The sequence below is a fragment of the Magnolia sinica genome, chromosome 4 (assembly GCF_029962835.1).
Source record: "Magnolia sinica isolate HGM2019 chromosome 4, MsV1, whole genome shotgun sequence".
Classification (NCBI taxonomy): domain Eukaryota; kingdom Viridiplantae; phylum Streptophyta; class Magnoliopsida; order Magnoliales; family Magnoliaceae; genus Magnolia; species Magnolia sinica.
In genome coordinates, this window is record NC_080576.1 from 115,509,063 (window position 1) to 115,533,453 (window position 24,391).

Below are 24,391 nucleotides of genomic sequence, written 5' to 3' on the forward strand. Positions count from 1 at the left end.
ATGTGTACACGTGTTGCCTACCATACATGTGTTAGCTACTGTACATGTGTTGTAATCTGCATTAGCTAATGTATATAGTATACACGTACAAGTTAACTATACAAGTTGTAATCTGCATTAGCTATTGTATACATGTATACACATGTTGTAATCTGCATTAGCTGCTGCACGTGCAGTGCACCGTTCTAATCTGCATTAACACGTGTTGGCTTCCACGTACAAGTTAGCTACTGCATACATGTCTAATAGAATCTGCTATACACATGTGTACATGTGTTGTCTTATGTACACATGACTTTTCTACACATGTTAGCACGTATACACATATCAGCCAATCCGTAGCAATTTTTTTTTTTTTTTTTCTAATTCTTCATGAGTAGATCTGTTGAAGGATGATGGACTCATATCAAAAATATAGTTTCCTTTATAATATCTTCTTCACTAATGAACAATAGATCAACAGTGAAGAAGATATTATAAAGGAAACTATATTTTGATATGAGTCCATCATCCTTCAACAGATCTACTCACGAAGAATTAGAAAATAAAAAAAATTGCTACGGATTGGCGATATGTGTATACGTGTACACGTGTTGGCTACCATGCATGTGTCAGCCACTGTACATGTGTTAGCTGCTGTACGTGCATTAGCTGCTGTACATGTGTACACGTGTTGCCTACCATACATGTGTTAGCTACTGTACATGTGTTGTAATCTGCATTAGCTAATGTATACAGTATACACATACAAGTTAACTATACAAGTTGTAATCTGCATTAGCTATTGTATACATGTATACACATGTTGTAATCTGCATTAGCTGCTGCACGTGCAGTACATGAGCACCGTTCTAATCTGCATTAACACGTGTTGGCTTCCACGTACAAGTTAGCTACTGCATACATGTCTAATAGAATCTGCTATACACATGTGTACATGTGTTGTCTTATGTACACATGACTTTTCTACACATGTTAGCACGTATACACATATCAGCCAATCCGTAGCAATTTTTTTTTTTGTTTTTCTAATTCTTCATGAGTAGATCTGTTGAAGGATGATGGACTCATATCAAAAATATAGTTTCCTTTATAATATCTTCTTCACTGTTGATCTATTGTTCATTAGTGAACGAAACGATCATCAACCATGATGATCAATGTTGATGAAAGGATCCATCATCAACAATGATCATTATCGGTAATGATCGGATCCATCACTAATAGTCATGATCACAAGTGAAGATTGTACTCTCTTTATATCTAAGCACTTAATTTTTCCTTTCTGATGATGATGTTAATATGCATGAAAGTATTCGGCTTGATGTGTTTAGATCTAAGCCCCCTTATTTTTCATTGGAAAATATAGAAAAACTTAGTACTTAGGTACTCCCTATACACAAATAAAGGTTGTGCATAACCTGAGTGGGAGTTTATTCTCCTACACCAAATGATGCATGCAACCATGTAATGGAAGGTTGCACGTTATATAAATTTATTCTTATAAAAGCATTAAATCTCATCTTAATTAGAGAACTTGATTGTTCTACACCGCCCATTCGGGTATGTGGACTTTCAGATCTCATTAAGATGTGTTAACTGCTTTTATACTTTGAAATTTTATATAACACGTAGAAATGCTGATGATTAGTGTCAATACCTTAGATCATAGTTAAGTAGTGATACTCATGCAATGTAGAGATGGCCACCAAAGCGTTAATCGCTGAACAACTAAAAGGACAACATTTCGACGGCAACAACTACGAAGACTGGTCCCGAGCAGTGCGATGCCTTCTGGACGAGGACGACATATCTCACACACTCGATGTAGTTCAAGAGGAACCCATCCTGGCTGAAAACGGGAATTTACAAGAACATAGGGTTGCGATGACTCGCTATAATAAGTGGCGAAAACAAAATCGTTTAGCCCGTAATGTCCTTCTTAGCACTATGCACAAAGAACTCATACCTACGTATGAAGTGCATGAAACCGCTAAGGGAATCTGGGAAGCACTGACAGATGCCTATGCGCAGAAGTCAGATGCGAGAGTTAGGGCAATGGAATTGGAATTCCAGGAGTACAGGATGCCTGTCGGCTGTCCCATCAAAGATCATATTCGTAAGATGGAGCAAATGATAGGTGCCCTTAGGAATGTTGGGTGCAAATTGACTGAAAATCAGAAGATTATAGCCATGCACCGTTCCTTGCACGAATCTTGGGCCCAAATCAAAAGAATTGTGAACCATACTGATTATATCACTCGTTCAGAGACTATTGTGGACACTTGGTTCGTGAGGTTTATATGTATGCAATTCACCAGGTTCACCAAGGCCTTTGTAGCAGACGCATAAGCGAAGAGACGCATAAGCGAAAAGCTAATAATAAATCAAAGCTCGTAAGAAGGCGAAGAAGAATAATCAAGAATAGAAGACCACAGCACCTGCTCCAAATCTCAAGAAAGGGAATGGAAAGAAGAAGCAGAAAAAGACCAATATAGTTTGTTTTGTTTGTGAAAATTCTGGCCATTATGCTTGGCAGTGTGCCTATAAAAAGACGGTAATTTCTCAGTCACAAGATATTTTGTATATAAGCGTTTGTTCTGAAATCCTTTCCGTTGATACTATATCTAACGAGTGGATTTTAGATTCAGGCGCAACAAAGCACGTGACATAGAATCATCTAGGACTCCAGGAATTTTAGCTTGTAGCCAAAGAAAGTTACAAGTTGTACATGGGCAATAACGTTGTTGAAGACGTATTAGGGATTGGCGTTCTCCATCTCCGTACGCGCATAGGGCAAACAGTAATCCTTCGTAATACTCTTTTTGCACCGGGGATGTGTCGAAATTTAATTTCTATTTTTAGGTTATTATTTGATGGTTTTAATATTCAATTTTCTGGGATAAGAGTTTTTTTGAGACTGAATAACCTCATCTTTGCATGGGGACATTTAATTTCAGATTTATTTATTCTGGACCTAGATTGTGATAATGCCCCTCTTGCTTTATCTGTTATGTCGAATAAAAATGTAGCATCTGAATCTCAAAAATGGCACGCGAGGTTAGGTCACATCGGAAAGGATTGTATGACAAGACTAGTACGTTCTGGTCTGTTAGACTCCTTATCCAAAGTTGATTTGCCATTTTATGAACATTATGTGTTCGGGAAGACATCGAAGAAACCATTTCCCAAAGCGGCTAGGTCTAAGGGCACACTAGAGATAATCCATTCAGATATCTGTGGACCCTTTAATGTACATGCCAGAAACGGATGTCAATACTTTGTCACTTTCATTGACGATTACTCGCGCTATGGATATGTGTATCTCATCTCACACAAATCTAAGGCTTTTGATTGTTTTCTTAAATATAAAGTCAGGGTGGAAATCAGCTTGAGAAAAAGATTAAAACCCTTCGATCCGATAGAGGTGGCGAGTATACATCCAAACATTCAAATCATATTGTGAAAATATTGGCATTGTTCGGCAGTACACAATGACTTACACTCCACAACAAAATGATGTTGCAGAGAGAAAGAATATGACACTATTGGACATGGTTAGATTGATGATGGCACAAGCCAATCTCTCTACCACATTCTGGGGAGACGCATTGTTAACAGCCGTCTATGACCTTAATATAGTCTCATCCAAATCTATTCCTAAGACCCCATATGAGATGTGGTCTGGGAATACTCCTTCTCTAGCCAACCTCCACCCTTGTGGATCTTTGGGATATGTTTTGCTACATACTCCGCATAGAGGTAAACTTGATAGTAAAACCATTGAATACGTGTTCATAAGGTACCTTATGCATTCAAAGGGATACGTTCTAGTTTATGAGGACCATTGACGATGGATTGAGATAGAATCCCAGGACGTGACCTTCGTTGAAGATAGATACCACAGCCGAATGAAGCAAAAGACTCCAATAGAACTTTTTGAAATATCCGATGTATCTTAGGAGAGTGGGAGTTCAACTTCTCAAGATGATGATGCTCCTATAGTTCGTCAGGACAATGGGAGGACATCTCAACGGGCTCCTGAGTTACGTCGAAGCGAAAGAGGATTGATTCCCCGAAGATACTTCGATATTGAGGGGCAAACATTCTCTTGCGTTGCAGTTGATGATGATGAACCTGATTCGTATCAGGATGCATTATTATCTTCTAACTCGGCCGATTGGGTAAATGCTATGGACGAAGAGATCGCTTCCATGGAGAAGAATAAAGTCTGGGAACTTGTTGATCTGCCTTCCAATCGCAAAGCGATAGGTAATAAATGGGTACTTAAGATCAAAAGAAAGGCAGATGGTACAGTGGACAAGTATAAAGCACGATTAGTTGCTAAAGGTTTTACACAACAAGAAGGCATTGATTACGAGGAGACCTTTTCACCTGTTGCAAAGTTCTCCTCAGTCCTCATGATCTTGTCCATTGTCGCAAGTTTAAACTTAGAGTTATATCAGATGGATGTAAAAACTGCATTCTTAAATGGTGACTTGGATGAAAAGATATACATACAACAGCCCATGGATTATATGGACAAAAAGCATCCAAAGAAAGTCTACAAATTGTTAAAATCTATATATGGGCTGAAGCAATCTTCAAGGCAGTGGTACATGAGGCTCCACTTAGCCATCACCACTTTTGGATTCACGATGAGTGAAGAAGATAATTGTGTATATATGAAACGGTCTAGAAGATCTTTTCTGATATTATCTCTATATATAGATGATACCCTGCTAGCTAGTAATGACATGCAATTGTTGATATTGACTAAAGATTGGCTATTCTCGAACTTTGAGATGAAAGACCTCGGTGAAGCCAACTTTATTCTTGGGGTAAAAATCATCAGGGATCGCCCTAAGAAATTTTTAGGCTTGTCTTAAGTAACCTATATACAAAATATCTTAGAGCGGTTAAGGATGAAAAATTCAAAAGCTGTTGAAACCCCTATGGATAAAGCTACCAAGCTAGACAGAAAATCGTGTCCTTAGACTGAAGCCAAGAAATTGGGTATGTCCTCAGTACTTTATGTAAGTGCAATAGGGAGCTTAATGTATGCTATACTTTGCACCAGACCGGATATTAGCTATGTAGTTGGCATAGTTAGCCGTTATCAGAGTAACTCGGGATAGTCTCATTGGCAAGCCGTCAAACGTAATTCCGCTATCTTAGAGGAACAAAAGGCCTAATGTTGTGTTATGAAGGCATAAGCCTCGAGCTCAAAGGATATTCAGATGTTGCTTAGGGTAATGACGTCGGCGAGTGAAAGTCTACTTCAGGATATGTATTCTTACTCGGAGGAGGAGCTATCTCTTGGTCGAGTAAGAAACAGATATCCACAACTCTTTCATCTATGTAGGCCGAGTATATTGCATGTTGTGCTACAGTTCAGGAGTGTGTATGAGTTCGCAGATTTCTATTGAGTCTGGGTATTGTACCGAGTGTTCATCAGCCTACATCGCTGAAGATAGACAATACTTCTGCCATTGACTTGGCAAAGGATCCTAAACACCATCAGAAATCTAAGCACATTGAGATCAAGTATTATTACTTCCGTGATCAAGTAAGAGATAAGAAGGTCACCCTCACCTACATTCCTACTAAGGAGATGATGGCTGGCTGATCCCATGACGAAACCTATAACTAGAGATCTATTTCAGGTTCACGTCAGGCAGATGGGATTGAGGAAAGCTTGACTGATGTACTTGTTTTGTAGTACCTTTGATTCTTCATTAATGAATAATATATTCCTTTTATTCAGTATTGAACACTAATATAACTAGGTATGAAGATCATCAGCATTTACCTTGAAATCATGTAGGATTTTTATTTTTGTCGGTAGGCCGGTCACCCACTCGCACGGGTTGACCAACCTTGAATGTACAAGAGCTTTTGCAAACAGTATTTTTCTTAAAAAGCATATAAGTATTGCTTTGAATTGGTTTTAGTCGAAGTTTGTGAAAATTAAGTTTTTAGAATAACTCGATAAGTTGGATAAGTGCGTATGTTGGCTGAGTACTCCAGGTCGGGAGTCAACTCCATCCGGTGTGGTCATGCAGATTAGGACAGGCATTACAAAGCTTGGGTTATTGAGTACTAGTCAAGTGATCACTTAGTACTTAAGTACCTGTGAGAAGATTATGGTGATCCAGCTGGTCCCATGCCTCTGATTCTTTTGATCGCGATGTTTGGTTTTTTGATTGTTATTAGGCAAGTTAGATGGACAAATCTTTTGTGCCTATCCCACAATGTGATTGAGTGGGAGATGTTGGACGTATGCCGATGGGGCCCACTGGTGAGCAATCACTAGTGGGTGGGTCACACATGTTTAGGCTTTCTCCGACCTTCTTTACATTTGGTTGAGATTTCAAATTCAACTTTGAATTTGAAATATGATAAGAGATAGGGATTTGACCGGATAATATGGTTTCATCCTATCTCATCCGATCTCTCCCTCCTTTCCTATAAGAAGGGATGCGTTCTCTCTCTCGCTTTCAACAAATATACGAAATACCGAGAGTATACAGAGAGATATAGTGTGCACGGTAGTCTGTCCATCTTGAAAACCCAAACCTAAACCCTATCCCAATCCCGAACCCTAATTCCTAAAACTATATCTTAACCTATTCTAAATTATCTAAAGCTATAACATATAACCTAACTTAAACCTAAACCTATAACTAACACTTATAAATTGACACTTACAACCTAAAACCTAAATGTGTTCTTAAATCCTTAAACTTAAACCTACACCTAATCCTAATCTCAATTCCTTAGCCTAAACCTAAACTTGAAAACCCAAACATAAACCTGAACTTGAACCTAATTTCCTAAACCTAAACCTTAACCTATTCTCAATTTCCTAAACGTTAACCAATAGCCTAACTTAAACCTAAACCTATAACCTACACTTATAACCTAAACCTACACTTATAACCTAAACCTAAAACCTAAATGTAATCTTAAATCCCTAAACCTAAACCTAAAACCTAAATATAATCTCAAATCCCTAAACCTAAACCTACACCTAATCCTAACCTCAACTCCCTAACCTAAACCTAAACCTAAACTTGAAAACTGAAACCTAAACCCGATACCGAACCCGAACTAGAACCTGATTTCTTAAACCTAAACCTTAACCTATTCTCAATTCCCTAAAGCTATAACCTATAACCTATAACCTAAACCTAAACCTAAACCTAAACCTTAACCTAAACCTAAACCTATAACCTTAACCTAAACCAAAACCTATAACCTAAACCTTAACCTATAACCTATAACCCATAACCTATAACCTAAACTTATAACCTATAACCTAACCTTAATCTAAACCTAAAACTATAAGTGTAGGTTATAGGTTTAGGTTTAGGTTAAGGTTGTTTTTCTTTTCATTTGTCTGGATCACCTCTCATATGTTCTCTCTCTTTTCATTTATTTTTTTCCATAAGATTGTTTGTGTTTGGATGGATGCAGATTATGTTTGGATGAATGTAGTTTATGTCTGGATGAATTTACGTAGTTTAGGTTTAGATGGATGTGAATGTGAATATGATGAAATATATTATATAATAGGTGTATATCAGGAAGAATATGATGAATTATATTCTAATAGGTGTATATTAGGAAATTTAAGATGGAATATTTTTTTTTTTTTAAAAAGAGACTTTTACCTGCGAAATATTTCGTAGGTAAAAGTGTTTTTTAGCGACGCATATTTTTGTCGCTAAAAGTCCTATCCAGGTTGTTAGCTACGAACATTTTCGTAACTAAAAGTAATCCATTGCATTTAGCTTTTAGATTTCCAAAGCCATTAGCGACGAAAATATTCGTCGCTAAACGTCTCATCCAGGATTTTTGCTACGAAAATTTTCATAGCTAAAAGTAATCCATTCAAAATTTGTTTGAAAATATGTTTGTTGCCTATGGCGAAGAAAATATTCGTCGGTAAAAGTCTCATCCAGGGTTTTTAGCTACGAAAATGTTCGTAGCTAAAAGTAATCCATACCAATAGAAAAATTGTTTGCAGCCTTTGGTGACAAAAATTTTCGTCGCCAAAAGTCTCAACCCTGATTTTTAGCTATGAAACTTTTCGTAGCTAAAAGTAATCCATTCCAATGTTATGAAAATTTGTTTGCTGCCTTTGGCGATGAAAATATTCGTCGCTAAAAGTCTCATCCAAGGTTTTTAGCTACGAAAATTTTTGTAGCTAAAAGTAATCCATTCGAATTTTCAAAAAAATTGTTTATACCCTTTAGCGATGAAAATTTTCATCGCTAAAAGTCTCATCCACGATTTTTAGCTGTGAAAATATTCGTCGCTGAAAGTTTCATCTCTAAAAGTGACTTTTGGCGACGAAAATTGATTTCGTCGCTAAAAACCCTCTTTCTTGTAGTGGTTAGATGTGCCTTATTTTTCTTCTCAAGCCTTAAGACGAGCTCGCCAAATGGATGGGCGTTTTGATATAACACATACCTTATGATCGGACTCACAAAATTTGCTGACATCAACGGTATATAGTTGGTGTGAGGTACACAAGCCAATCCGCTTCCAAGTTCTATATCGTATACATCTTTGTATCCTACAAGCCCATTCTCCCAAGTCAACTTTCACGAACATCTCCCGGTCTACACGGACGTAGATTGCGTCTACCCCCACCGGACGGTAATTTATTCGGGCTCTGCGAGGCCCAACATGATGTAAGTGTTTTATCCACACTGTTCATCACTTTTCTCAGATCATTTTAAGTTATGATACAAAAATGAGGCAGGTAAATGGCTTAATTAGACCACAAAGTGGTGATTCAACATCCACCATTATAAACTTCTTGGGAGTTGGAGAAGTTTCGGATCAAGTAATTTTTTTTTTTCACTTCATCCACGTCTACATGACCTTATGAATAGGTTGGATGGCACAAAAACATCACGGTGGCCCATAGAAAGGTTTCAACGGTGGGTGTCATTATCAATGCAGCTTCCTTCGGTGTGGTCCACTGGTTCTGTGGTCCTACTTCATTTTTATAATGATACCTTAAAATGATCCGAGAAAAGCGATGAACGGCGTGGATAAAACACTTACATCACGGTGGGCCCCACAGAGCCCGTTCCCAGCTGGAGACCGGCTGGGGCTAGGACGCAATCCGCGTCGATCTACGATGTCAAGAGTCAAGGCAACATTGTTAGGAGAAAAACTTAAGATACTTTGTTGTTGCCCAACTATCTTCCACATTTTCGATGTTGTCACATCACATAACTAAGTCAAGTCAACATTAGTAGGAGAAAAATTTCGATACTCTAGAATAGCTGAGTATCTTCCACATTCAAGTCAACACCAGCGTAAGAAAAACTTTGATACCTTGGCAAAGCATGATGTTTCACATTCTCTCATTTATCACACCACATCATTGAATCGCGTAGAAATGTAGAATAAAAGAAAATGGCCAAAACCAATACCTAAAAAAGAAAGGAATGAAGCAAAAAAAAAAAGAAAAAAAAGAAAAAAGAAAAAAAAAAGAAACAACAAAGATATTTATGTTATTAGGTAATATGCCTACTCTACGTGGCTGCAACCCAGAACTTTCATCTTCACTAAAACAGGAGAAATAAACATATAAGACTTGTCTCTTGATCAAACCACTTGCGTTAGTTGCAACCTTTAACTCTCTAAACACTTTAAGAGCTTTCTTTAGCGTCAAAAGTCAGGGGCATCAGCGGTGAGAGAAGAACATAAACGAGAGAGAGAGAGAGAGAGAGAGAGAGAGAGAGAGAGAGAGAGAGAGAGAGAGAGAGATGTCTCTCACCAAGAAAGGCAACATGTCTTAGTGAGAGGCTCTCACTACCAAAACATTATCAACAATAGATCCCAAAATCATACCATGTAACCCGAGTTAATATACCAACCGTTCCACTAAAACTGACGCAGAGATGAACGTGATGAGGTCAATCATCGTCCACGGAGCTTCTCTAGACTCCTCATAGAGACTTTTCGAATCCATGAGGAAAAGAATTAGAAATTTCTCGAATCCACGAGGAAAAGAAATATAAATAATTTTAGGATATATGAAATAAACGAGTCTACAACCCTTTAAATAGGGATACCAAGGCTTGGAAGAAGTTTAAGAATTAAACTATAATTAAAACTCCCTAAAATTCGTAACTTACTATAAATAGTAAGTTTACTTTTTATAGTAAGTGTCCTATGTGGCTTAATCACGTTATTCTCCTAATTATTCTAAACACATTTTTTTGTTGGCGCAACTCCTAAAGACTAACTGATGAAGAATTATAATCAAACTAAAACTTACTATTTATAATAAAAACGGAATTAAACATGGAATTCAGCTGTCGATATGATGGACTCTTGCAAATTCGGCATGGGTAACCTGGCATATCCAAGTTAGTTGGCTAAAGTAACTTGTCTTACCCCAAAAGCATATATGGTACGTCAAGTAACTCATTCCAGGTTTGTGAGATATGCTTGTTTTAAGGTTTTGATGGTCTTGATGACTTCTACCTCCGATCAAGCCTTCTCTCGATCCATCTTACACATGAAAGTGTCTATGAGCCGCTCTATATCAAAAACTTTGTTAGTGCTTCATTGCATATGCTTATAAAATCCGCATCAATCATCAAGTAAGTACTCATGCCTTGGATTGGCCATACACAAAAAGTAGATTTTTATGACAGTCCTAACCATTTTATTGCAAAACTTTTTAGGAAAAAAATATGATTTTTGAATAGATTCATCTGCTCCGGTAGTAGATAGGCGGGCCGTTGGAGCGTCAATCTTATGCTTTGTAAAGGTTCCCAACATCGTGTAGACCGTTAGATCTTGAGGGCTCACCTTCCGTGCTTCCCAACAATACCATCCTTCTGATCATTTGAGAGATATGAATTTGGGTCCAATATCCCATGAAGGCAATTGTTATTTATTAGGTCAATAATTGGTGACTTATTATCAAATTATTAATTGATGAGAGAGAGAGAGAGAGAGAGAGAGAGAGAGAGAGAGAGAGAATTGTATTAAGATATAATTATGAAACACCACCTACTTTTGTTCTAATTTCCAAAACAGCATGCTTTTTAAATATTTAAAGTAATTTGCTATCATTTAAAAATACATAGAAAAAAAAAATTTGCTTATTTGACTTTGACCAGCAAACATAGATTTAAAAGCGGTATTAAGGCTTGGGAAAGTCTATTTCACCCCTCACGATATTCGGTTTCATGATTTTATTCTTATTGTTTGGGGTGGGCATGATAAATAGTCAATGGGGCCCACCTTTATGTATATGATTGATTGATGCCATCCATCCATTTTGTAAACACAGTTTAGGCCATGAGCCCAAAAAAAGAGGCAGATTTGAATCGCAGGTGGGCCTAGGAAGGTTTCAGCTGGAGTTAATCTTTGGATCGTGACATGGTTTATTTGATGTGGTCCACTTGAGCATTACATCTGCCTCGTTTTTTGAGTCATTCCTTAAAAGGACCTGGAAAAATGGATGGACGGTGTAGATTTTTGACAAACACCATGGTGGGCCCCACCTTCCTTTTTACCCAAGTTTGTTAGCGGAGTAGGTGCCACATTGAGGCCTTCCCATACACGGTGCAGCCCCAACAGTAGGGCCCACCTTGATCCATGTATTATACATCCACACCATCAAATCTTTTGATAAGGTCATAGAGGCCTGGATGAAGTGGAAATCAAATATTAGCTTGATCCAAAAATTTTGTGGTCCTTATGAAGTTTTTAATGGTAAAAAACCATTATTTCCTGTGTTTTGGTCCATCTGAGATTTGGATCTGCTTAAATTTTTTGTCCCATGCCCTAAAATGATCTGAAACAATGACTGGATGGTGTGGATGTATAATATGTACATCAAGGTGAGCCCCATGGTCAAGGAAGCACCGCGTTTGGTGGTCGCACCTAATCCACTGTCCCCTCCCTGCCCAACAGAGATTGCCAATTGACACTGTCAGTAGTGGTTCTTTATGCCCCCCTCGTGATGTATGTGTTTTATCCATGCCGTTCATCTATTTTGGATCATTATTTTAGAGTATGAGCCCAAAACCGAGTAAGATTTAGATCTCAAGTGGTCCACATGAAACAATTGTAATTGAAAGCTTGCCATTGAAAACTTCCTAGGCCCACTGTGAGGTTGATTTGCCACATAAGATGGTTAGCACATATAAACAAACATGTTAAAATGGTGGGGTGTCGATCCGCGGATCCACTTTGTCCATCTCTTTTTAAAATTTATTTTAGTGCAAAAAAATGAAGTCAATCCAAATCTCAGGTTAACCATATCACAGGGAATAGTGGCAATCAATCATTAAAAACTTTTTGTGGGCTACAAAAGTTTTGGATCAAACTTATATTTGTGTGGTCTCTTCATCCAAGTCTTTGCCGACTTATCAACATGTTGGGCCGAAAATACACATTCCTGTGGCTCCCATGAAGTTTTTAATGGTGGAGATTCAATCACGACTGTTTCCTTGGTATGGTCCACCTGAGATTTGGATCTGCTTTATTTTTTGGAATCATACCCTAAAATGAGCTGTCAAAATGGTTTGATGGCGTGCATGTAAGGCACATACATTACAGTGGGTCCCACAGTTAAGGATCCACCCAAACCGTGCCCAAGATGGTGAGCGCATGCAGCATTTTCCATTACTGAATATATTGATTACAGAATAAAGAAGTTCCCGCTCTGTTTTACAATTCAAACACAATATAATTAATAAAAACTTCCACTTCTATTTCAACGGATTCGATTTTCCTTTGGTTACAGGAATTTTGACTCCTAACGTGGCCAAATGATGTCCATGCAGAGCCTGCATTAAAAAGCAAAGATTTTCCGTGTGAAATGATGATTTTTCTCCTTTTGACTGACGGCACACATCTGACAAACAGATATCATGCTTTTTCTTCGTTGTATGACATTAGAGATTACATGAACCCCGGTATGGCCATTTGCATCCTATTTCACTACTCTTATATCCTCTGTTTGTAGACTCCATTCCCAAGAAACAAGTCCCTTAATGCATTCATTTCCATCACAACATCTCTCATCTCCATTCGTTCTCTCGGCGATTCCGCAGAACATGCAACTCCAATTCTAACAATTGAAACCAAGCAATCATGCATTTTACTCCTCACGTCTCTATCATTATTTCCAACGTTAAAGACATGTTCTTCTTCATTTCCTTTTTCTGAAAGCAATTTTGGATCCACAATCTCCATCACTTGTTCTGGAAGAGCCATCTTAGCGAATATATGAAGGCTTAAACCATTGCTAAACATGTCATCAGTGGGTCTCTTTCCTGTAAACATCTCTAACAAAAGGATCCCATAACTGTAAACATCTCCATGCGAAGACGCATTTCCACCCATCCCATATTCTGCAAGCGAAACAATTCCGGTATTCATTTAAAAGCTACCAACCATTTAATTAAATACTAGAAAAGAAATTGAGATTGACAAGGAAGTTTATATCTAAGTTGCTTTAGTTTGAAATGAGGCATCCAACCAATAAAGTACAAGGCCTAAAACTGGATGATCCCACTCATCTGATGGGCCCAGCAAGGATAGAACTAATGGCCCAAGAACCATGCTGGCTGGAATATTCCAGCTATCTGGCTAGAGGTTTCTTCTACAAATAATAAGCTACATTAGGTAACTCCATTTCAACTGTCTATTGTTCTAATCTAATCAATCAGGTTCTGATTGCCCACCCAACTGATATAAATTTTGAGCCATGCTCCTTCCATGGTTGGGCTGTTGGTTGAATGGCCCAAATCAGGTGCATGGTTCATTGTCTGTTTATTTATTTATTTATTTACTTATTTAAAGGCGGGGATCATTCCTGGCCCACCAGGCTAAAACTTAAAAATTAGCCTAGCCTGAACAATGGCAGCCTTGACCAAGAACGCAATGCACTGGCCTGATCCATTGACAGCACTATGTTTTAAGCTATTTGGTATAGAGATTTGCAAAATCCCACACACACACCCTCACTTGGAAAATATTTGGAACATCTTGGGTGTGCATAAGCTAGTCCTAGCCATGAAGATCAATACATTCGAAAAACATGCTATGTCCACTCGTTCCGTGGAAAATTAACTATTATATTGAAAGAATGTACTGTATAAAAGAACCTGCAATGCTCCACAGTCAATGTACATGTGTGGCCCACTCATCGAGTGGGCCACCCTGGTTTTTGCATGTACTCGTCTTCATGGTTGAGGTGATTTTATGAGCTGCTAAGATGTCTCACACAAATCCCAAGTTTGAAAGTGTGCTGCATGTGTGTTAAGGTGCAGATGGTGATGGGTGCAGGTGGGGTTAGCAAATAGTGTAAGTTTTGTCATGGTATCTATGATATATAAAACTAGAAAGATCTCTCAAGAAAGAATAAACAAAATGCAAGTAGGCTTACCTGGTGCAACATACCCAATCGATCCCTTTATCACAACTGTGTTGGATTGATTTTGAGAAGAACTATTCGATGTTTTAGTAAGAAACCTTGCTAGCCCGAAATCGCCCACATGTACATTCATATCTTCATCAAGTAGCACATTGCTCGGCTTCAGATCGCGATGAGCGATCGGTTGTTGGGAACCTTGATGAAGATAATCCAATGCAGAAGCCACGTCAATGGCTATGTTTAGTCTTTGAACAAAACTCAAATTCCTCAATTGATGCGGCCCGTCTGCTTTTGGGTGCAACCACTCCTCTAGACTCCCATTAGGCATGAACTCAAAAACTAGAGCTTTGAAATCATTACCTTTGAAATCAATACTTGAGCATGAAGTTAAGATCTTAACGAGGTTCCGATGCCGGATATTCCTCAAGGCCTCGCATTCGGCGATGAAGCTCTTGGAAGCTCCTCTCTGCTGAAGATTGAGTACCTTCACTGCAACAACCTTCTCATCGCGATCCAAAATCCCTTTAAACACGGAGCCATAGCTCCCTGTACCGATCAAATTGGCCGAAGAGAACCCATCAGTCGCTTTAAGGAGCTCAGCATAGGAAACCATTAAAAATTGGTCATCAGAAGACTTCTCTGATTCAGGTTTCTTTCTTATGAAATGAAGAGCAGCAAATAAACAAAATGCTAGAATTATAAATGAAACCACACTAATCACTGGGATTACTATCCTGATGACATGAGATCTTCTTTTCTTCTTTGAAGTTGTGATAGGGCATGCTGGCAGCTGCAGAGTCGTGATACCCCCACAAAGCTTACTGTTTCCAAGGACTGAAATTGCACTTCCATTTCTAAAGATTCCTCCACTCGGGACTTCCCCGTCCAGATTGTTGAATGATAGATTTAAATACTTCAAACCGTTAAGCTTTTCTAGATATGATGGAATTCTCCCAGACAAGTTATTGCGCGAAAGATCCAGTTCTCCAATGCCTTTTAGATTATTAAAGGTCGAAGGAACACCTCCTTGAAAGAAATTGCCCTGCATGTACAGACGTTCCAAGCTCACACATTCGCCAAGCGAGACAGGAATTTCACCCGACAGCCTGTTTTCAGAAATGTCCAACTCCGGAAGATTCTTCATGCTTCCCACCTCTACTGGAAGTGGCCCTGTTAGAGAATTCCCCGCCAAATTGAAGGAAATTGAGAGGGAAGAAAGGCTAACAACTTCTTTGGGTATACTACCGTCGAGTTTATTCTGATAAAGGTGTAATATTTGCAGACTCTGGTAGTTTCCAAGACTCGAAGGAATGCTTCCGGAAAGATGGTTTACTTCTAAATAGAGTTTGAGCATTTGAGTGATGTTACCAATAGAGGGTGGAATTCGCCCTGTAAATCCATTTCTAGACAAGTCCAGATACTGGAGTTTCCGAAGCTTCCCGATCGAAGGAGGAATTGTGTCAGTGAGCAAGCATCGATTCATATCGAGGGCGGTTAAGCTGACGAGGTTTTCAATCCCGGGAGGGATTGTTCCAGATATCTGATTCGCTGCTATGGAAAGAATTTCTAGTTGGGTTGATAGATTGGCTATGGAGCTGGGCAATCTTCCTTTCATGATATTTGCACCTATTCCTAATACGATTAGGCCGCTGCAATTGTTCAGAGAAGTGAGGAGGCTCAAATCATCGGATTCAAGCCGATTGCCTCCAAGACCCAGCCTAACAAGACCCTTGAGGTTTCCTAGATCTGTCGGGGCAGGTCCAGTGAAATCATTGTCAGTGAAATACAGTTCGGTAAGCCCAGAAGCATTGGTTATGGAAATTGGAATATGCCCTGTAAAGCGGTTCGCACCCGTATAGAGCATTCGAAGATTAGGAAGGGAGAGTCCTAGATCGGGTGGGAGGCTTCCATGAAGCTGATTATCCGCCACGGAGAAGAAATAGATAGAAGAGAGATTGTAAAGCGAGGGAGGAATTGTACCAGACAACTTATTTCCACTTAGTTGGAGGAATTGTAAGCCGGCGATGCGTCCTAGTTCATGTGGGATGCTTCCTTCGATGCCATTTCTTGCCAGAGAAAGATGGGTGAGAGAGGAAAGATTTCCCAGCGAAGGGGAGATTCTTCCTGAGAGATTGTTAACTGAAAGACCCAATCTAACGAGCTTTGTAAACGAATCAAGATCGTTGGGAAATCTCCCGACGAGCTCGTTGTAGACAAGATCAAAGATTCTGAGGTCGGAAAGGCCGGTGAGATTGGATGGGATTTCTCCTTGCAGTGAGTTTTCACTTAGACTGAGAACTTTGAGCCGGAAGAGGCGGCCGATGTCTCGGGGGATTGTGCCGTGGAAGCTATTGTTGGAGAGATCGATTGCTCGAAGGAAGGTGAGGTTTGCTACGTGGGGAGATATAGAGCCCACCAAGCTTTTGGACGTTAGATTTAAGGCTGTGATTCTTTGGTGCCTGTAACTGCATGTAACTCCTTGCCAGTTGCAGAAATGGAGGGAATTGTTCCAGGAGCTCAAGACTCGGATTGGGTCACTGGTTATAAGAGATTTGAAGGCGAGTAAAGCGAGCCGATCAGTTTCATTTCCCAAGTGAATTGCTGACTCTGGCTGAGAGTTGATGCACAAGACCAGGATGAACGACGAAACTACCCTCAAGCTCATGTGTGGAAAGCCCATTGCGTTTTGCCCTGCAAATAACCAGCTGTGGTGGTGTGATTTATAGAGAGGAGGACGCGGATTTGCCACTGAGGATGTCGGCAGCCAACTGGTCGGGGCTCAGTGGGCCCACCATTACGTATCTGTTTCATCCACCCCATCCATCCATTTTTCCAGGTCATTTTATGATGCGAGACTGAAAAAAGAGATAGACCTAAATCTCAAGTGGACCCATCATAAAAAACTGTGTTTGTTGAACGACCACCATTAAAAACTTCTGATGGGCCACGAAAGCTTTGGATCAAGATGATATTTGTATTTTTCCTTTCATCCAAGTCAGTATACCTAATCAACAGGTTGGATGTCAAATAAAGATTACAGTTGACCCTAGGAGGTTTTTAACGGTGGACATTCAATCACTACTGTTTTCCTGTGGTGTGGTCGACCTGACATTTACATCTGCTTCATTTTCTGACTCAAGATCTAAAATGATCTACAAAAATGGATGGACGGCGTAGATAAAACACACGCTTCATATGGTGGGGCCTACACAGCGTCCCATGGAGTGTAGCAAGAGAAGTACGTTTCGCCTACGCAGATGACTTAAATAGTTTGCTTGCCGTTTACGTTTGTACAACTCAGGCCCCACGTGCCAGTTATCCAAACCATTGACATCATGTCCTGACAGCTCGCCGTGGATGAATCATTTGAAAAGATGAAGTATAAATGACCATTGATATGATTCTTTTGTAGTTGAACGTGAGCCACTGACGCAGGGGAGGACGTGAGGTCGAGCACCGTCTTCCTCAAGAGGATAACTATTCCGAATTCACGGAACTTCTCTGGACTCCTCACAGAGACTTCTCGAATCCACGAGGAAAGAAAGTAGAAAATAGAAATAAATTCTAATAAATTCGAAATTGATTGATGAATGATTAAAATCGAGTTCACAACCCTTTAAATAAGGGTATCAAGCAATGGGAAAGAAATCATAATCAAACTACAACTTTAGAATCCGCGACTTCTATAAATAGTAAACTTACTTATTTATAGGCGGTCGTGATGTCTCTTAGTCTTGTGAGTTTTAGTAGAAATAGTAAGTGTCTGTTGGCTTCACCACGTTCACTAATTATTAAGCTCTTTTCGCGTTGGCGCAACTCCAAAGCCCAACGGATGAAGAGTTATAATCAGCTAAAACTACTATTTATAGTAAAACGAAATTAAAATGAGGGAAACGACCGTCAATCGAGGGGTTTTTCGCAATTCCGGGCGACGCAACCCAGCTAAGCGGGTTGGTTGGCTAAAGTAGCTCGTTCTACCCCAAAATCATATATTTTACGTCAGCTAACTCCTTCCGGATTGCGAGATACGCCCGATCTAAGGTCCGATGGTCCGGATCACTTCTGTCGTCGACCGGGCCTTTTCTGATCCATCTTGGCCATGAAACTGTCCGCGACCCGCTCTACATCAGCCACTAAAAATGTTATCTTCCATACTTTGAATTTATTTGCACATAACGATGATCCGTTCTTGGGGCACCATGGGGTGTGTTTTATACCCCCAACAGCTTTCTAATCTTCTATTATTATTATTATTATTATTTTTAAATACACGCGCACACACCCTCAACGCACTCACGCAGTAGTGGAGTTTCACACTCGAACCCTCAACCGGTTGTTGAAACTCGCGAGAGGCTACCACCCCAGCAAGAGTAAAGACCCTTCTAATTATCTAGATTAATTTAGGATATAAACCCTAAATCGAGACAGATCCAAGTTGACTACACGGTGCGATTGAACGCCTAATATTAAAATCTACATGGGAGCCGCACAAGTTCTTATTAAATTAATATTTGTGATTTCCCTTTATCGAGAGGGTGTGTAACCGTCTTAGAAAGGTTTCAACAGTTATATCATTATCACTGTTTTTTCCTGAACTGTGGCCCACTTGAGTTTTGGATGGGTCTCATTTTTTAGTTATACTCTAAGATTATCCGGTGGACAAGATGGACGGCATGGATAAAACTTATATGACAGGATGGACGGCATGGATAAAACTTATATATCCCAGTCAACTCTACAGAGCCTTAGGTCGGGCAGGGGCAGGACGCAATCCAAATCCCTTGATTGGAGCCTTATCACATTTCTGACTTTCCTTATCATCTTCTGACTTTGAAAGCAAAGCAGAGATTTCCGGTTCCTCGCAATGAACGCCTCACGGTTCATTGCCGATCCCAGGTGATGAACTGTGCGGGCAGGACGTGAGTTGCTTGTGTAGCTATATGGGGCCAACACCACGGCGTTTCAAAGCCCACGAAGCTTTGTGGGGCCCACAGAAGCTTTAGATCAGGATGGTATTTGTGGCTACAGTTTACTACAGTGGTAATAACCTTATAAACGGTTTGGATGGCTTTCAACGTCATGGTTGGCTCTAAGAAGACTTCAACGGTGGACATTTTCTTCTCAATGATTTCCGTCATGTGGCACATCCGTGCTATAAATCTGCCTGAATTTTGGCTCATGACTTATTGTGAGCTTAATAAACTGATGGACGGAATAGATTTCTCACAGGCATCTCTATGGGCACCACAGAGCTTCGAAGGAACTACTTATGTGGGCTAGCAGCCTGGAACAGACAAGTCGCATCGGGAAACTCCAAACAAGGTCTTTGTTTATCGGAGAAAACTCCAATAATCTACCCAATGTAGAAATTTCAGACCTGGACAGCCCCTGCAAATTGAACGGTACAAGTCGGTCGATCCATCGACGCTGACTGCCTGCGTCCACATCGACTTCCTATTTGGGAAAGTTAAGCGGAGCCTGTTGATGCAACTTCTGCCTCACTTCCCTGTTACTCAAACACATGTACAGGAAGAGGCACCGGTATAGGAAGAGGATAAAGGAGATCTTGACTACTGTAGGGGACATTCTGATGCCAAAGTTAGGCCTGGAATATAGGTCTAATATTTGAATAGAGGTTTAGGAGTGAGAATACGTGTGTACCTTTCACCGTTAGGTGCCGCCTATTTATAGAGGAGATGTGATCCCACGGCTGCAGATTGTTATGGACAGATGTTTTAAATCTGTCTGTTGGTCTATCGATGATATTGACAGAGTTTTGTTGACATCGAAGCCAGTTGTCGATGACATCAAAGGTTGCTCGATACCATCGATAATTGTTGAATTTTTCACCCCTGGTCGCTAGACAGTTTTGGTCCGTTTTCGATGACATCAAAGATTTTACGCAGATTTTCTGCAGAAACGCAGATTTTACAATTTTTGTTTCCTATTCCAATTCTACTTTTTTCTAAACTTATATAAATGGGTGTATACGGGATTGAAAGGTATTCTAAGGCATTTTAAGGGATTCTAAGGGTTTCTAAAAGGGTTATAGGGTTATCAAAGGGTGTAGCAAGGGTGAGATCTGAGGTTGTTTGAATCGGGTAAGTCCCCTCTCTTTGTAATTTCTATTTTCACAGTGAAGATCTGTCGCTTTATGCTATGGTTTTTTCCCACAAGGGTTTTCCATGTTAAATCTGCGTGTTCTCTTGTGTGTGCTTGGTATCATTGGATTATTATCCTAGATCTAGATTTGTGTGATCCGCAGGCCAAAATCCCAACAAGTGGTATCAGAGAAATCGTTGGGGCACAGATCTGAATCTGAGGGATTAGTAATAATGGGAAGCGCTGGGTATGAGATTAAGAAATACTCGGGGAAAAATAATTTTGAGTTATGGAAGATCAAGATGATGAGTTCCTTAATCAAGAAAGGCGAAGATGATGCTCTTGAGGAGCGAAAGTCTACTATGACTAAAGATGAATGAAATACTCTTGATAAGAAGGCTTTATCATCGATCCGTTTATGTCTCACGGATGAGGTTCTCTACAACGTCATGAATGAGAAAACTGCGGCTAAGTTATGGGCGAAGTTAGAGGATGTCTATGCGAAAAAATTCTCTGACAATCGCCTACACTTGAAGCGGCAGTGGTATAACTTCAAGATGGCAGAGGGTGGAGATTTGGAGGTTCACATCATCAACTTTAATAAATTAGTTTACAAATTGCTGGATATAGAGGAAGTGATGAAAGATGAAGAACAAGCATGTATATTGCTGAATTCTCTTCCGGCGTCGTATGAGTCATTCAAGGACACTGTGAGCAGCATAAATAAAACTCTGAGTGTCGACACCATTATCTCAGCCCTTCAAGAGAAGGTTATGAGAAAGCTAAACAGCGACATAGAGACATCTTCTGATGCACTATTTACAAGGGGTAAGAATTCTGAACAAGGTACGGGTTCTTTAAGTTTTAGATCCAAATCTAAGGGCAAGGGCAAAGGAAAGATAAAGTGTCGGAATTGTGGGAAAGAAAGACATGTGAAGAAGGATTGTGAAAATCGTAAATCGAAGAGAAAAGATTCTAAGGCTTCATAAAGGGAGGCTAATACTGCCATGTCAGATGGATCGAGTGGATGTGATGGTAATGTTTTATTTGTGTCTACTATCAGGCAGCCATACGATGATCGTAAGGACGAGTGGATGCTAGACACAGGGGCAACTTTTCACGTGACTTTTCATCGGAGTTGTTTCACCAGCTACAGGGAGTGCGATGGCGGACAAGTATTTATGAGCAATGGTATTACATGTAATGTTGTGGCTGTTAGTTCGGTGCGCATTAAGATATTTGATGAGGTGGAGCGTACCCTGACTGATGTCAGGAACATTCCTGATTTGAAGCAAAATCTGATTTCTCTTGGTGTGTTTGAGGCAAAAGGACATAAGTACATAGGTATTGATGGTGCTCTTAAGGTATCTAAGGGGGCACAGGTAATCATGAAAGCGCAATGGCTTGGTAACTTGTACAAGTTGATCGGGAGCACTTCAAAAGGTGGAGCTGCAGTGGATGTAGCGGATTCCACCTCTGCACGTGTGTGACATGTTGGGCATGGCCACATGAGTGAGCAGGGCAGGAAGGTTGAGACGTGCGAATATGGATACAGAGCAGGTGGAGCAGCCACCTGTGAGAAGAATTACAAAGCATGATCGCAGAATATCGGCGAGGTATATGGATGACTCCAATATCACAGGAGATTCATTTTTATTTAGATGACTGTAGGTGAGCCTAGTGCTGAAAAGTGGAAGGTGACTATGAGCGATGTGATGGATTCGTTATACCAGACTGACATATGGGATCTGGTGGAGTTTTTAGTGGGCTGGAAAGCAGTTGAATGCAGGTGGATCTTCAGGAGGATACAACATAGATATAGGGCGAGGTTGGTAGCGAAAGGTTATGCGCAGAGAGAAGGGATCGACTTTTCAGAGATATTCGCACTGACGGTATAGCAAGTGTCTATTAGATCCGTGATTAGTGCTGGTTGGTCAATGTGATCTTGAGTAGGAAGAATGAATGTGGAGTCTGTACTTCTGCAAGGGAAAGTGAAGAACAGATGTACATGAAGCAACCAGAGCGGTTCGAAGTTAAAGGAGCTGAGAAAAGACTTTGCAGGAGGTCGTGGTTCGACCTGTCGCCTAGGCAGTGGTTTGATTCCTTCGTTGTGAGTCAAAAATTGAAGACATGTAGATCGCCAACTATGACATGTTTGAAATCAATATACTAAGGACTCGGTTAAGTGAGACATTCAGGATGAAGGATCAAGGGGCTGCAAAGATGGTTCTCGGCATTGAGACTGAAGAGAAGTAGGCTTTGGTAATCATAGGAGGAATACCTTGTGTGTAGGCATTGATCAAGGATGTGATGGGCCAGGCTGTAACATCCTGAAAATCGGGGGTCGTGCATATACTCGATTCCCGAGTTTCCGGACATCACTTATATCCGATTCTTATTAGTCTGCGTTAAATCAAGTTTAAATGCGCAGCTCGGAATTTCTTGGAACATAAATCACATCCACAATACATTTACTGAAATGAAAAGAGGTCAGACACACACACACACACACACACACACACACACACACATATATATATATATACAGGTCTAAAAATGTAAATGGGTCGCATATGGCATTGCCCAATAAAAACCACAAAAAGAATGAATAGAGCTGAGCCCACTGCTCAGCGATCCAAATCCTACCTATTAAGCCGATGGAGAGCCGTCCATCAGCTGGAAGTAAGACAGCTCCTCCTCCTAGTCTAAGCTCGTGCCGCTAGACTCCTCATGCTCCTTGCCACCTATAACTATGGGAGAGTCTGGTTGGTGTTTTAAAACACCGTCCCAGAGTGGGTATGAGTGATCAACTCAGTGGGTGCTATTAGTCTTAAGTTATAACAAACATCAGTTATAAACAACTAACTAATCTTATTAATGCATATGCATGATGTGTGATATGATGCATGCCCTCGCCACAACACTCCCTCGAGTGACTCCATCTAACGATCGCGTATGACCAACACTCCCTCAGAGCGACCTCGACTGCCGAGTCGCCACCCTAACTAGTGCGATGCAATGTGATCGTATTAGCCGAGTTCTTAGTTAAGTCCATTCATCCAGTAGGTTGGGAAATTTGATACACCCCACGTATCAATGCCCTCAACTGGTTGCGATGCCTAGGCTCCTCAACGTGAAAGGCCAGGGCACCGCGATCCTTGATCCCGTCGGGTTCTCCATCCCCGACTTCAAGCACATGGGGAGTGCTAAGAAAGGGATCTTTCGCGGTCACTATGCGGAGGAGCGTCACCCCAGTGTAGGCCGACAGCTCGGCCACAGTGTCCCATTCCACCATGTCCAGCTCATGAGTCGGTGGATCGATTTCAAGTGGTTATCGATGGGCTACAATGGTTGTAGGGTGTTCTAGGTTCCATACATATGTGAACAAATAAGGTTAACAAATAAGGTTGGTTAGTAAGTAGGCTAGATCGCACGAGTCAGGCGAGCACGTGACGAGTGACACTGGGTACAAGGGACCTGTGTAGTTAAACTACTGCCACCCATATGCACCCGCCCAAACTCACGGGTCAAGCCCTAACATCGTCCTGCCGTTGGGACTATCGTCTCTCCTCATGTTCCTGACTAACCCAAGGGTGTGATGGTGATCTATAACATACTAACTATCCAGGTTATCCACTAGCATATCAATATCATGTTTTCATGCATCTCAATCATACAAATCGGATACTCCTATTTAGCAAGCTAACATTATCATGAAACAAAGTGCATGTGAGTTGTGTGGGTTGATGAGGAAGTAAGCATTTCCTTCATCTTAAGGAATCATATGCATAAGAGTAACAAATCATACATACTATGAAGCAACACCATATGGGAAATCCAAACAAAGCATGAGCACATAAT

The 24,391-nt window shown here is 40.4% G+C and overlaps 1 protein-coding gene across 2 annotated transcripts in view; it reads right to left on the reverse strand.

Annotated features, from left to right (window-relative positions):
* LOC131243989 (putative receptor-like protein kinase At3g47110) overlaps positions 1-17,101 on the reverse strand; it is a 29,867-nt gene extending 12,766 nt beyond the window's left edge. Inside the window, exons 1-2 of one of the 2 annotated variants that reach the window (XM_058243652.1) lie at positions 14,441-17,101; positions 12,805-13,403 (exon numbers count right to left, since the gene is read on the reverse strand). In XM_058243652.1, the coding sequence (XP_058099635.1) occupies positions 12,997-13,403; positions 14,441-17,093 (3,060 nt within the window). In that variant the 5' untranslated portion in view covers positions 17,094-17,101 and the 3' untranslated portion in view covers positions 12,805-12,996. Of the gene's footprint in view, positions 1-12,804; positions 13,404-14,440 lie in introns of those variants that run through there. The other variant, XM_058243650.1, reaches the window with a different exon arrangement.
* Positions 17,102-24,391: the final 7,290 nt, after the last annotated feature.